The following is a 12,042-nucleotide window of genomic DNA, read 5'->3' on the forward strand; positions in this document are numbered from 1 at the left end:
GGGTGGGGTCTGGGAGGGGAATATGCTATGGATATCAACTCGAGGGGCAGTATTCTACTACCCACAGCCCCTGCCAGCCCAGGAAACCCTAGCCCCTAGTGATATATTCAGAGACCTTGGCAGTGCCAGGTGTGTAGTGGTCAGCAACCATGGTCAGGCTCTGAAAGCCATCCCAGGACTCTGAGGTTCTAGCTTCTTGGCATGTATTCCCCGTGGGGAACATGCCATGTGGGCTCCGTTTGGCCACTCTCAGAGCACTGTGTTGCACCAAGATGTGGGGCCAGCAGGGCTTGGACACAGCCTGGGGAAGCGAGGTGACAACCATTGCCCTGGCTAGGCGGTGCAGATCAGTGGGAGGGCCACCTGGGAAAAGTGGCTTCTTCCTCCACATTCAGTTAAGGTCACTTCTGGTACTGAAATGAATGGATTCTGCTGATTCTTCAAAAAGAGGGAGAGTTCCAGCATGGTCATGGCCTTGTATCAAAACTATAAAAATCTTTCTATGTATGTATGTACACACACACACACACACACACACACACACACACACACACACACAAATCTCCAAAGAGTTTGGTCTTGCAGGCTGCTCAGAGCATGGCCAACTGAGAGGCTGGGCTGCTTTGCAGATGTGAAGAATGGAGAAACAGCAGAAAGGGCAGGAGGAGAGAGATGCTGGCTCCCAGCAGCCCTGGGAGTCGGGACGTGTTCCTTCCTCCATCTCGTGCAGGCCAGAGAGGAGGCTTGTGTTCTGGGAGTACCCCTGGCTGGCAGGCCTGGCTGGGGGGATACCAGCTCAATCTGCACATATGCTCTGCCCAGGATCAGAATTCATCCCGCAGCTGGGGGGGGCTGTCCATGCCGAAGAAAGAGGATGGCTTCCCCTGGAGGTCCCGTTCTCGCTTCACGAAGGCGGTGAAGGAGGAAACACAGTTGCCGATGAAGTGGTCGGCTTGCCCGAGTATGTACAGGTCAATCTGGGCCACCTCGGGTTTCAGACTCACTACCTTCACCTGCAGGAGGAAGGGCAGAGCTTATCAGCAAGGCTGGCTGCGGGCCAAGGTGGCAGCCCTGTCAAGGCCAGCAGCAGCCACATTGTTGATCTTCGCCCCTTGAGCCGAGGTTACAGACACCAGAGGAGGAGCACAGAGGCTGGTGTGGTGGGCACACCTTTTCTGCCTCCAGTCCCAGTTCTGAGCACCCTGCTAGCGCTTGCATGGCTCCCTCTGGCTGTAGTGCCTTTTCTTCATCCATCAGCACCCCAAAAGCGTTCTGCGGGCTCAGCTCAAACCCTGCAGTCCAAGTCTGATGAGCTTCCCAACCACAGAACTGTGATCGGACCAAACTACCTCACTCATTCAGTCTGCAATGCCAAGCCCAGTGTCTGGTGCAATCTGTTCCCCCAAAGTGAACCCTTCTCTTGCTTGGTCAACTACAACAGCCTCCTCATGGTCCCATCAAAGCTCCCTGCTCTGCTCACCACGGAGAAGCCACACAGAACCTTCTAAGACACCTCCGCCCTGTCCTTCCCAAGCTCCCTCAAGCTGAACATTCTCGAATGTGACCTCCCCAACCCTACAAAGACAACAAATCAGGAACACACTCCACAAGGTTGTGCCCAGGCGGCCTCTCTGACTTCACCTAGCAGTCCTTGGGCTCCAGCCCCTACCTGCCTCCACGCCACCCACGTTCTTTCCTCTTCCTTCTTTGTACCTGCTGCTCCATGTGGGTCCACTTCTCTCAACCTGGTTAACTTACTTATCCCTCACTTATCAGCTCCTGAGGGAAAGCTCTCCCTGGCCCCCTCGGTCAGGGTGGAGTCTTTCGCTTTATGCTCTCACTAAACCTATGGCTCTACTTGGAGCACCTTGTGATTCTTTGGTTAACACTATCTCATGCACCTGACTGGGGGTAGAGATGTGGCCGTCTGCTCTCCCAGGCTGGCCAGGCCCAGCACAAAGGCTGTCTCAGTAAATCTGATTGGCAGTCCAGTGAAGGGAGGGAACCTGCCAGCCACTGCCCCACTTTTGAGCATGGCGCAGTACTCCGCACAGTCACCATCTCTTCCTGGGTCTTGGCCAGAGAGCCCGGGAGGGAGAGGTCACGTCCTATTTACAAACACCACTGACAGCACTGGCCTGGCTTAACAGAAGAGCAAGGCTCAGTTCAACAGGAAGGATGGGACCATGGAGAAGGGGGCTGTGGAGGCGGGAGGGGTAATTGGGTGGGGTAATTAGGAAAGGCACAGGTCCCCAGCTGAAGGCAAATGTCTAGGTTGTCTTGTACCTAGGTAAGTATTACACTGCTGGGAGAAAAGCAGCCAATAGGTGGTGGGCATTTTGGACCTGGTTAATGCCAAATTTGTGTTAACTATACCAGTATGCCAGCATAGTTGCTTATGCTGTTTATCTTTTCCTTTTCTTTCATTTTTATTATTATTTTTTAAAAATATGCAGAGAGGGCCCGGCGGCGTGGCCTAGCAGCTAAAGTCCTCGCCTTGAAAGCCCCGGGATCCCATATGGGCGCCGGTTCTAATCCCAGCAGCTCCACTTCCCATCCAGCTCCCTGCTTGTGGCCTGGGAAAGCAGTTGAGGACAGCCCAATGCATTGGGACACTGCACCCACGTGGGAGACCCGGAAGAGGTTCCAGGTTCCCGGCATCGGATCGGTGAGCATCGGCCCGTTGTGGCTCACTTGGGGAGTGAATCATCGGAGGGAAGATCTTCCTCTCTGTCTCTCCTCTTCTGTGTATATCTGGCTGTAATAAAATGAATAAATCTTTACAAAAAAAAAATATGTAGGGAAAGCTAGGAACGCCAGGCTGGGACATACCACTCTTGTCCCACTACAGATTGCCTAGGGAAGGAGGTCTGGGGACCTATTGGAGTGGGAACGACTGAGGGCATGTTTGACAGGGGAGGGATCACTTTGCGGGTCTTCCACGGACTAGGTCACTGCATTTGTAAGCAGGCGAGGGAGCTAAAATGGAATCATTTAGAGGGGAAAAACTGGAGGGCATTTCTGGTAAGGCCAAGGTACCTGCCCACAAGGAAGACCTGGGCTGAGCTAAACAGCACTTCCTGCCACCCATTGGTACATGCAAAAGCTGGGGCTAAGCGGCATGCCTGTCTGGGCTGGGCTGCAGTACCTGCCCAGGAGTGTCAGAGCAGGGAGCAGGTTCACATCAAACTGGGCCACAGCACCCATCCGAATGCGAGAAAACTGGATTTGGGGGCAGATTCTGTAAGGGACTTTTGGGCTTGCCTCTATGGGACTGCAGCACTTGCTGGTCTACATAGAGAGCAGTGGGTGGTGACTAAGCCAGGCTGGACTACAGAACTCACCTGACAGGAACTCACCTGACAGCTAGAGCTGGGAGGAGGGCAGGCTGAAACACCTGTTGGCATATGCAAAGGCTGGGACTGAGGATATAGCACGCCAAGCAGGGCTGCTGTCCCCACTGCCACACATGGGATCCAGGGCTGGGAAGAGACCTGGCAGGGCAACTTGGGGAACACCCCTGCTAGGCCCCAGCTCCCTCTGGGAGCAGGGGCAGGCCAGGCCAGGCCAGACTGTAGCACTTGTCAGCATGTGTGCAGACTGGATCTGAGTGGGCAAGACCAGGCCACAGTACCTGCTGGCACCCACAAGAGCCAGGACAAAGTGTGGGCCACGCTGAGCTGGGCTAGGTTGTAACTCCCACCAGCAAAAGCTGAAAACGCAGACAGACCATTCCAGCTGCGTCGAAGCATCTGCCAGCATGTATAAGACCCAGGGCTGGGAACAGGCCTGGTATGGGAACTCTGGGGACTCCTGTGCTGGGTTGCAGCTCCCACAGGTGAGTATAAGAGCTGGGACTGTAGATGGACGCTGGGCAAGGCTGAAATACTCAATGGCATACATGTGGGTTGGATTTAGGGGCAGGCCAGACTGGACTAGGCTCCAGTAGCCACTGGTTCTCGCAAGAGCCAGAATGAGTGTGGACATGCCAGGCACCCAATGGGCCACATAAGAGCCAGGTCTGGAAGTAAGTCAGGCTGGGCTCAGCTGCAGCACCCATTGACTGGTAATGTGGAATGGGTGTAGGTCAGTTTGGTTAGACCATAATACCCACTGATGAGTGCCAGGACTGGGGACCAGCCATGTCAGTCTGGGCAGCAGCACCTGCAAGATCTGGGGCTTGGAATGGGTTTGGTAAGAGAACTTGGGAAACATCCATGCTAGGTCAAAGACCCCACTGGTGAGCGCAAGAGCTGGGAGCTGGGAGCAGGCCAGACCAAGCTGTGCAAGGTCAGTTCACAGCACACACTGGCATGAATGAGAACCAGGACAGGGTGCCAGCCAGGCTGGGTTAGATTACAACACCTGCTAGTTCACATGAAGGTGGGACTGGGAGTAGAACCAGGCTGGGCTAGCTACACCTGCTGGCCAGAGATGGACTGCGGGTGGGCTAGGTTAAGCCAGGCTGTAGCCATCTTCTGCTGAATGCCAAGGCTGAGACAGGCCATCTCAGACTGGATCAAAGCACCTGCTGGCATACACAAGACCCAGGGCTGGGAGTGGGCCTAGTAGGGAAACCTCCAGGGCTCCCCTGCTGGGCCGCTGCTTCCACTGGTGAGCCTGAGAAGTGGGACTGGGGGTGGGTCAGGCTGGATAAGGTGGCAGCATCTGTCAGCATATGTAAAGGCTTGGGAGGGGGACAGGTTAGGCTAAGCTAAGGTGCAGCACCCATGGTGTGCACGAGAACAAGATGGGATATGGGTTGGGCTGGGCTAGGCATCAGCAGAGACTGGCACATGCAAAAAAAAAAAAAAAAAAAAGGACACATGCCTGGTCAGGAGTTATTGGGGTTGCCCCAACTTGGCCACGGAGGACTAGCTGGGCTGTGCAGCAGCACCCATTGGTTCATGGTAACAGAAATGACCAGGCAGCTGCATCCACTAGTATGCACATAGGCTGGTGCAGGTGACAGACTAAATCTGACCCTGCACTGGCTAGTGCATATAGGAGTCAAGTCTGAGGTCATCCTAAACAAGATGGTTGGTGGGGGGACTCCCCAACTAGACTGCTGGACTCAGACCCAGCCATCCCAGAAAATCACAGGATGTGTGACCTGACATTGAAATGCATGTACTGGGACTGGGCCTCCTTGGTTGCTGATACCTGCGCAGTGGACAGTATGCTCAGATGCACATGGGGTACATGGCCGTCTCATCTAGGCTAGCAGCAGACACTGACTGCCTCGCCAGAGGATACAAAGCCTGCTCGTGGGTCTGAGGATGTACTAAGATGGATTTTGTCAACCAATATAGACCTTGGGATGATCTTCTCAACCCTGGAGCAACGAAACCAACAATTTCTCAGAACTATCAAAACCACTCAAGTAACAAACTAAGAATGCCCTTCCCCACATCGACATCCCTCAGGTGTCATAAAATGACTGTCTCCGATCCCCGGGTGCTGACGTAGTTGATAGCAAGGAACGACTCTCTCTCTCCCTCCTCCTCTGCAGACACAGGAGGAAAAAAAAATTAAACATGTCCCACCTACCTTCTTCCATACTAGGGCCTCCACACCCTAATCAGAGGCCCACATGGGCAAGCATCCCTCTCAACTATGTAAATATTTTTTAAAATTAGAAATAAGGGCCCGGTGGCGTGGCCTAGCGGCTGAAGTCTTCTCCTTGAAAGCCCCAGGATCCCATATGGGCGCCGGTTCTCATCCCAGCAGCTCCACTTCCCATCCAGCTCCCTGCTTGTGGCCTGGGAAAGCAGTTGAGGACGGCCCAATGCATTGGGACACTGCACCCGCGTGGGAGACCCGGAAGAGGCTCCAGGTTCCCGGCACCGGATTGGCGCGCATCGGCCCGTTGTGGCTCACTTGGGGAGTGAATCATCGGAGGGAAGATCTTCCTCTCTGTCTCTCCTCCTCTGTGTATATCTGGCTGTAATAAAATGAATAAATCTTTAAAAAAAATTAGAAATAAAAAAAAGATGGGCATAGGAACAGGAAGTAGGAAATGGCAAGAAGTTCAGAGTGTTACAAAGATAACTGCTCTAAAAACTCAAAAAAAAAAAAAAAAAAACCAAAAAACTCCCTGGGACTCTCCAAATGCTTCAACTTAGTACGGGGGGTGGGGCTGGGAGGTGAGGGGCAGAGGCGGGACTGAAAGCGCTTTGCTCTTCCACACAGATTTCTGACATCACAAACCCAACAACTTGCTATGTGGATTGCAGCAAATAAGCAGTACCAGTTAATCACGGCCAAAATCCCCCCAGCAATCCCACCTTGGCCCTGAAACTTATTAGTTCTGTGTCATGCCCACTATAATTAGCTCTGGAACCTCTTGAGTAAATTCTCTTCTTCTTGCCATTCTGATTTCCTTGGCTATAAACTGCAGGACCCTGAGGTTCCCCAGTTCTGGTTTTCTAAGCAACTCGGCACTTCCCGTCTCAGCAGAAGCTTCCCTTTCTGTCTGGGGTACAGGGAGCAGGGGAGCCACTCAGCACAAGTCAGGGGTGCCTCCAATGGCTGCCTCTTCAGGATTGCACAGCACTTCCCGCTTTCATTCCTTCAACAAAGTCTTGCTGCACACCTTTGATGACTTCACTCATTGTACTCATCATTACTCACTGCCTCCTCTCGCGAATCCTCAGCTCTTTACCAAGCACATTCTGCTCATTTTTATGTATTGAATACCTACCATTCCTGAAGGCTACAACCATAAAGGGTGGAGTTGGCCTGCAACCAGACCCGGAACGGATGGCGGAATTCTGGTGGGCCCCTCAGGTGGTGAGACCACCATTGCACCAATGAGGGACACAGACCCATGTCCCCTCACCAATAAGGGCCGAGGCAACCCCTGTTTTGGCTTCCATGTCAAGGAGAGCTTAAAAAGGCCCCTTCCCTGTCTCTTCTGCGCTCTTCTTCCTCTGCAGCCCACTCCTTCACACGTGTCTTCCTGCTGCATGGGGAAGGGAAGCCTGTGACAGTGGTTCCCTGAAATAAAGGCCATCTAAATTGTTTTCATATATTTGGCTGAGTTTTTCTTTCCCTGGTGGTCAGCAAATCTAACATTTTGGCCAGCGGCGAATTCCCTTCCCTTAAGCATTTACTAAGCACAAATGTTCTTTCCTTTTGTGTACCAACTACCTATTCCTACTGACAGCTAGCTTTACTGAGCACTTATTCTGGAGAGGGAACTGCTGTAACATCTCAATACCCAGGCTTCACAATCTTCCTGTGAGTTAGTACCACTTCATCTGATTCTGCTGACTCAGAGAAAAGCCAGTTACTTTGGCTTCAGAGTGAGTAGAACCAACGTGCCCTGGCCCTGAAGACCCTGCTCCTGACAGCTCGGCTGTGCTGCTCTCTCCCCAGGGCCAACTCTATGTCCTTATTCCAAAACACCCCACTGTTTCCTCTGTGCCAGGCACTGCAAGACACCGTGGATGGCAAAGCAGGTTCTTGGCCTCCATGGTTCAGAGCTCCGAGCTCGATGCTGAGCAAGCTGAGGGACACAGCCTGGAACCTGGCCTTCAAGGAGTTCACAGCTTCTGGGAAGGTATAAAGACCTGCTTCTCCACAACTCAAGAAATCAGCGTAAGAGAAGAAGTCATGAGGTGCTGTGAGTGGTACTGAAGTGGAGGAAAACCTGGAAGGACTCTGTGGAGGACACGTCTGAAGTGCAGCTGGAAGGGCGGGCAGGAACTGCAGAACTGGGGGTCCAGGCAGGAGGCTGCAGCACAAGCAGGTGCACCCCCAGCATTTGCCTTCCCCTGCTCCTCACGGTGCTGCTCCCTGGTGGCCCCGGGGCATACCTTCCCATTGAAGAGCTGCTGGATTTCAGGAAGGTAACTTTCAGAATCAGTGGCGATGTAGATGGACTGGGCATCAAGCGCCTTCACGCTGAGCTTAACAGCTCGCCTGATCTCCTGGAGGTCGGGCAGGCACATGGTCATGGTCAGTGGTGCCGCAGTGCTGCGGCTGTAGCCCACACACTGTGGCGAGGCCATGAAGTGCGAGCCTGCTGTCCCGTCCTTCAGCATCGCGCAGGCATTCTTCTGCAGGCAAGAGACGTGGAGAATAGAGTTAAAGACCAGCAGCTGCCTTGGAACCCCAGTTGAAGAGCAAGTGATCAGAAAAAGGTTAGGCAGCAGGTGCCCAACTTTTTTAGAAATGCCTTGAGGGAAGCGGGGAAATGTACCAAAATAATTAACATTGGTTGTACCTAGGTGACAGGATATTGCCTATGCAAAAAAAAAAAAAAACAAAAAAAAAAACAAAAAAACAGCAGCTTTTCTTCCTGGCCTTCCAGCATTATCTGGAATTTCCAGCAGAATTCTGACCAGTACTGGTGATAAGAGGTTGGCTTATCTGATTCTTAGAACACTGTTTGCTGTGGGTTTATCAAGTTAAGGTGGGTCCAGTCTATTCCTGACTGGGTCTGTGTTTTTATCATGAATGGGTGTTAACTTTTATCAAATGCTTTCTAATCCCCTACTGAGATGATCCCATGCTTTTTTTTTACATTCTTTCAGTGTTAACTGAGTGAATTTTATCACATTTCTGGGATGGATTTGACTTGTCTGTGCTGTGTTTTTGACTGTATTATTACATTGTGCTTGATAATATTTTACCTCGGATTTTTGCAGCTATGTTCATAATTGGACCAGGTTATAATTTTCTACGTGAACTTGCCCTGAGTTTGGTAGTAGTGCCATTTACGCTAGCTTTATTACAACACTTTTTTCTTTTTATGCTCTAGGAAAGTAAAGATGGGCATTATGTATTCTTTGAATGCCTGACTTCAACCACTCAAAACATTCTAGCTCCTTTCCTCTGTGCAGGAGGACGCGGGTGGAGGCTCCTGAGTAAATGTGAGATTCCCTTGTCCACAGGCTAAATGAGATTTTAATCTAATGTCCAACGTTTCAGCATTTTTCAAGTTTTCAACAAAGCGTATTTACGTGTAGGAACATCTAAACAAGGCTGCTGCACTCCTAGGTGGGCCTCTACATTCTACAAGGATGAGGTCTTCAGTTCTTGGAAACCTCACCCAATCCCCACAGCTTGGTTTTCAACAAGGAACCTACTAAACACTCTGCAGGAAAGAGACTCCCGGGCTGTGTGTCTCTCCGGCTGCCTGCCTGGCCAGCGGGCTGCCTTGATGCCTCAGCTTATCCATCAGCAAAACTGACAATGGAGGCCGCACAATGGCTCAGCAGCCTAATCCTCACCTTCAACATGACAGGATCCTATAGGGGCGCCAGTTCATGCTGGTTTACCTAAAAGGCTGTAATGAATGGAGCCGGGCTGATCCAGTCTCTCATGTGGGTGCAAGGGCCCAAGCACCCGGGTCATCATTCATCACCTTCCCAGCACATTAGCTGGGAACTGGACTGAAGTGCAGCAGCTAGGACTCAGGACTCAAACTAGCACTCATATGGGATGCCAGCACCGCAAGTAGTGGCTTTACCCATTACGCCACAGCACTGGTCCTGTGCGGTTAGATTTTTGGCAGCTTCCTGCTGATGTGGGCGCCAGGAAGAAGTGATGATGGCTCAGGTAAATTCAATTTCTGTCACCCACACAGGAAAACTAAGTGGTGTACCTAGTTCCCAGCTTGGCCAGGCCCAGCCTTGCTATTGTGCATATGAAGGGAATGGCCCAGCAGACAGGAGTTCTTTGCCTGTTTCCCTGTGTGTCTCTGCATTGTGGAAAAAAAAATAGGGAAAACAAGGTAGCTGTTAAAATGAGAGTTGGGGAGCCCAGCGCGATAGCCTAATGGTTAAAGTCCTCGCTTTGAACGTGTTGGGATCCCCATATGGGCGCCGGTTCTAACCCCAACTGCTCCACTTCCCATCCAGCTCCCTGCTTGTGGCCTGGGAAAGCAGTCGAGGACGGCCCAAAGCCTTGGGACCCTGCACCCGCGTGGGAGACCTGGAGGAACTTCCTGGCTCCTAACTTCAGACTGGCGCAGCTCCAGCCATTGTGGCCACTTGGAGAGTGAATCATCAGATGGAAGATCTTCCTCTGTCTGTCCTCCTCTATCTGACTTTCCAACAAAAATAAATAAATGTTAAAAAAAAATGAGAGCTGGTCTGCAAGCACTGCAGAGCTCCACACTGTAGTGTGTGTAGAGTTATGGCGACATAACCTTACGTTGTTGGCTAAGTGAGATTCTGTGGCCTTAGCTGGGACTTGAAGACAACCCTTCTAGACATGGGCTCTGCTCAGGGATAGTGCAAGTGTGCCAGTGAGAGAAGAGGGCAGTTACCCAGTCGGAGCCGATGCGCAGATGGATGCCCACGTACGGCCGGATGAGGTGAGTGCGGATGTGAATCTCCCCGGTCCTCACCATCTCGTCGGACCACACCATGTACCTCTGGAGAGGCCGGTGCTCCTCCAGGACGGGGAACTGGGCTGGGGCTCCTGGCAGAGCGAGCACTGGATGTTCCTCCGGGGAAAATCTAGGCACGAGAAGGGAATGACGGCAAGTCAGACACAGGAGGCAGACAGCCTGGCTGCCAACACCATAGGATAAAGGATGGCATTGCACCACGTCCCAGAGACCCTGTGGAGGGCCCCAGGAACATGCAAGAAGCCCGAGAGGTTGTGAAATCCCAACGGGCTGATAAGAAACCATGGGTGGCGGCAACAGGCACAATATGCAACCCTGTCCTGCCACACGGAATTTACAGCCCTCTCTGCTTGTTTAACAATTAAAAATTTACAGTAGAGCATTCCAGTCTGTTGGTTTCCAATCCGTGGTGCAGTAATTCACCCCAGGGTGGGGCGTCTGGGCCAAGCCTTTGCCCTTTTACCCACACGGCGGGCCTGGGACATGCAGCTGCTTACAAAGTCAACGGCTAGCTCCCGCTCACAGGGACTGTGTACACTGGATTAGATCATTCCTCAACATTCATGGATGGCCTTCTCTATGCCAAGCCCTGGGGAATAATGAGACAGGCACGAGCCCTGCCCTGGTACTATTTCCTGTCTGCAGACTCTGCCTTCTCCTTCACACACTGGGCACTGGCTGGTCATGTCACATTTGTCTCCTCTGCTGGGCTTAGGCCTCCACCGAGCCTGGAGCAGAGCTTGGCACGCAACACGAAGAACTCAGCAGATGCGTGTCCACTGCCTGCCTGCACAGCAAACCCACGTTCCCTCTTCAGCTCAACCCACACTCCACCCCAGAGCTGAGAAACTTCTTGCTGTCCTTTGAATTTCCTAAGTCTGTGAATTTCAACTGCAGCTGTCTGCATGCTTCTTCCCTATGTCCTGAATATCTGGCCCTGTTAATCAAATTCTCTTCTACCATGTAGGAAACAGGTCCAGGCACCCTGGAAAACAGCCTGGCAGGCAGCTTCGTGAAAAAGCAGACAGGCTGCAGCCATGTGACTCAGCACAGGACTCTGGGCATCCAGGCCAGAGGGAAGGAAACCCAACCACACACAGACCGGGACAAGAATATTCACAGCAGCTGTGCTCAGAGTGTCCTGCAACTGGAAACAACACCAGTTGCCCCCATGAGAAAAAGGTGCAACAGGGCTGGGTGCGGTAGCCTAGTGGCTAAAGTCCTCGCCTTGCACGTGCTGGGACCCCATATAGGCACTAGTTCGTATCCTGGCTGATCCACTTCCCTTCTAGTTCCCTGCTTGTGGCCTGGGAAAGCAATAGAGGATGGTTGAAGGCCTGGCTCCTGGCTTCGGAGCAGCTCAGCTCTGTCCGTTGCAGCCACTTGGGGAGTGAACCGGCAGACAGAAGATCTTTCTTTCTGTCCTTATCTCTATAAATCTGCTTTTCCAATTAAATAAATTTAAAAGAGAGAAAACCATAAGGCAGTGATGTCACGGGGAGTAACTTCAGGGCACGGGCTGGCACAGCTCCCTGAGGAGTCAGAGAAGCCCCTGCCAAGGCAGGAGCATTTTTGCTGAGCTCTGACTCTTGCGGGAGGTGGGATGGGCAGCTGTTTGCAGGTGTGACAGAGGGACTAGCAAGGGTCCAGGGTGTGAGGGGGTACAGGTGTAGTGTGCC

At 52.3% G+C, this 12,042-nt stretch overlaps 1 protein-coding gene across 1 annotated transcript in view; it reads right to left on the bottom strand.

Annotated features, from left to right (window-relative positions):
* Window positions 1–546: 546 nt before the first annotated feature.
* POFUT1 (protein O-fucosyltransferase 1) overlaps window positions 547–12,042 on the bottom strand; it is a 29,136-nt gene continuing 17,640 nt past the window's right edge. Inside the window, exons 5-7 of the mRNA XM_004585715.2 lie at window positions 10,280–10,472; window positions 7,821–8,063; window positions 547–1,013 (exon numbers count right to left, since the gene is read on the bottom strand). Coding sequence (XP_004585772.1) covers window positions 825–1,013; window positions 7,821–8,063; window positions 10,280–10,472 — 625 coding nt within the window. The 3' untranslated portion in view covers window positions 547–824. The remainder of the gene's footprint in view (window positions 1,014–7,820; window positions 8,064–10,279; window positions 10,473–12,042) is intronic.

This window comes from Ochotona princeps, chromosome 22 (assembly GCF_030435755.1).
Source record: "Ochotona princeps isolate mOchPri1 chromosome 22, mOchPri1.hap1, whole genome shotgun sequence".
Classification (NCBI taxonomy): Eukaryota; Metazoa; Chordata; class Mammalia; order Lagomorpha; family Ochotonidae; genus Ochotona; species Ochotona princeps.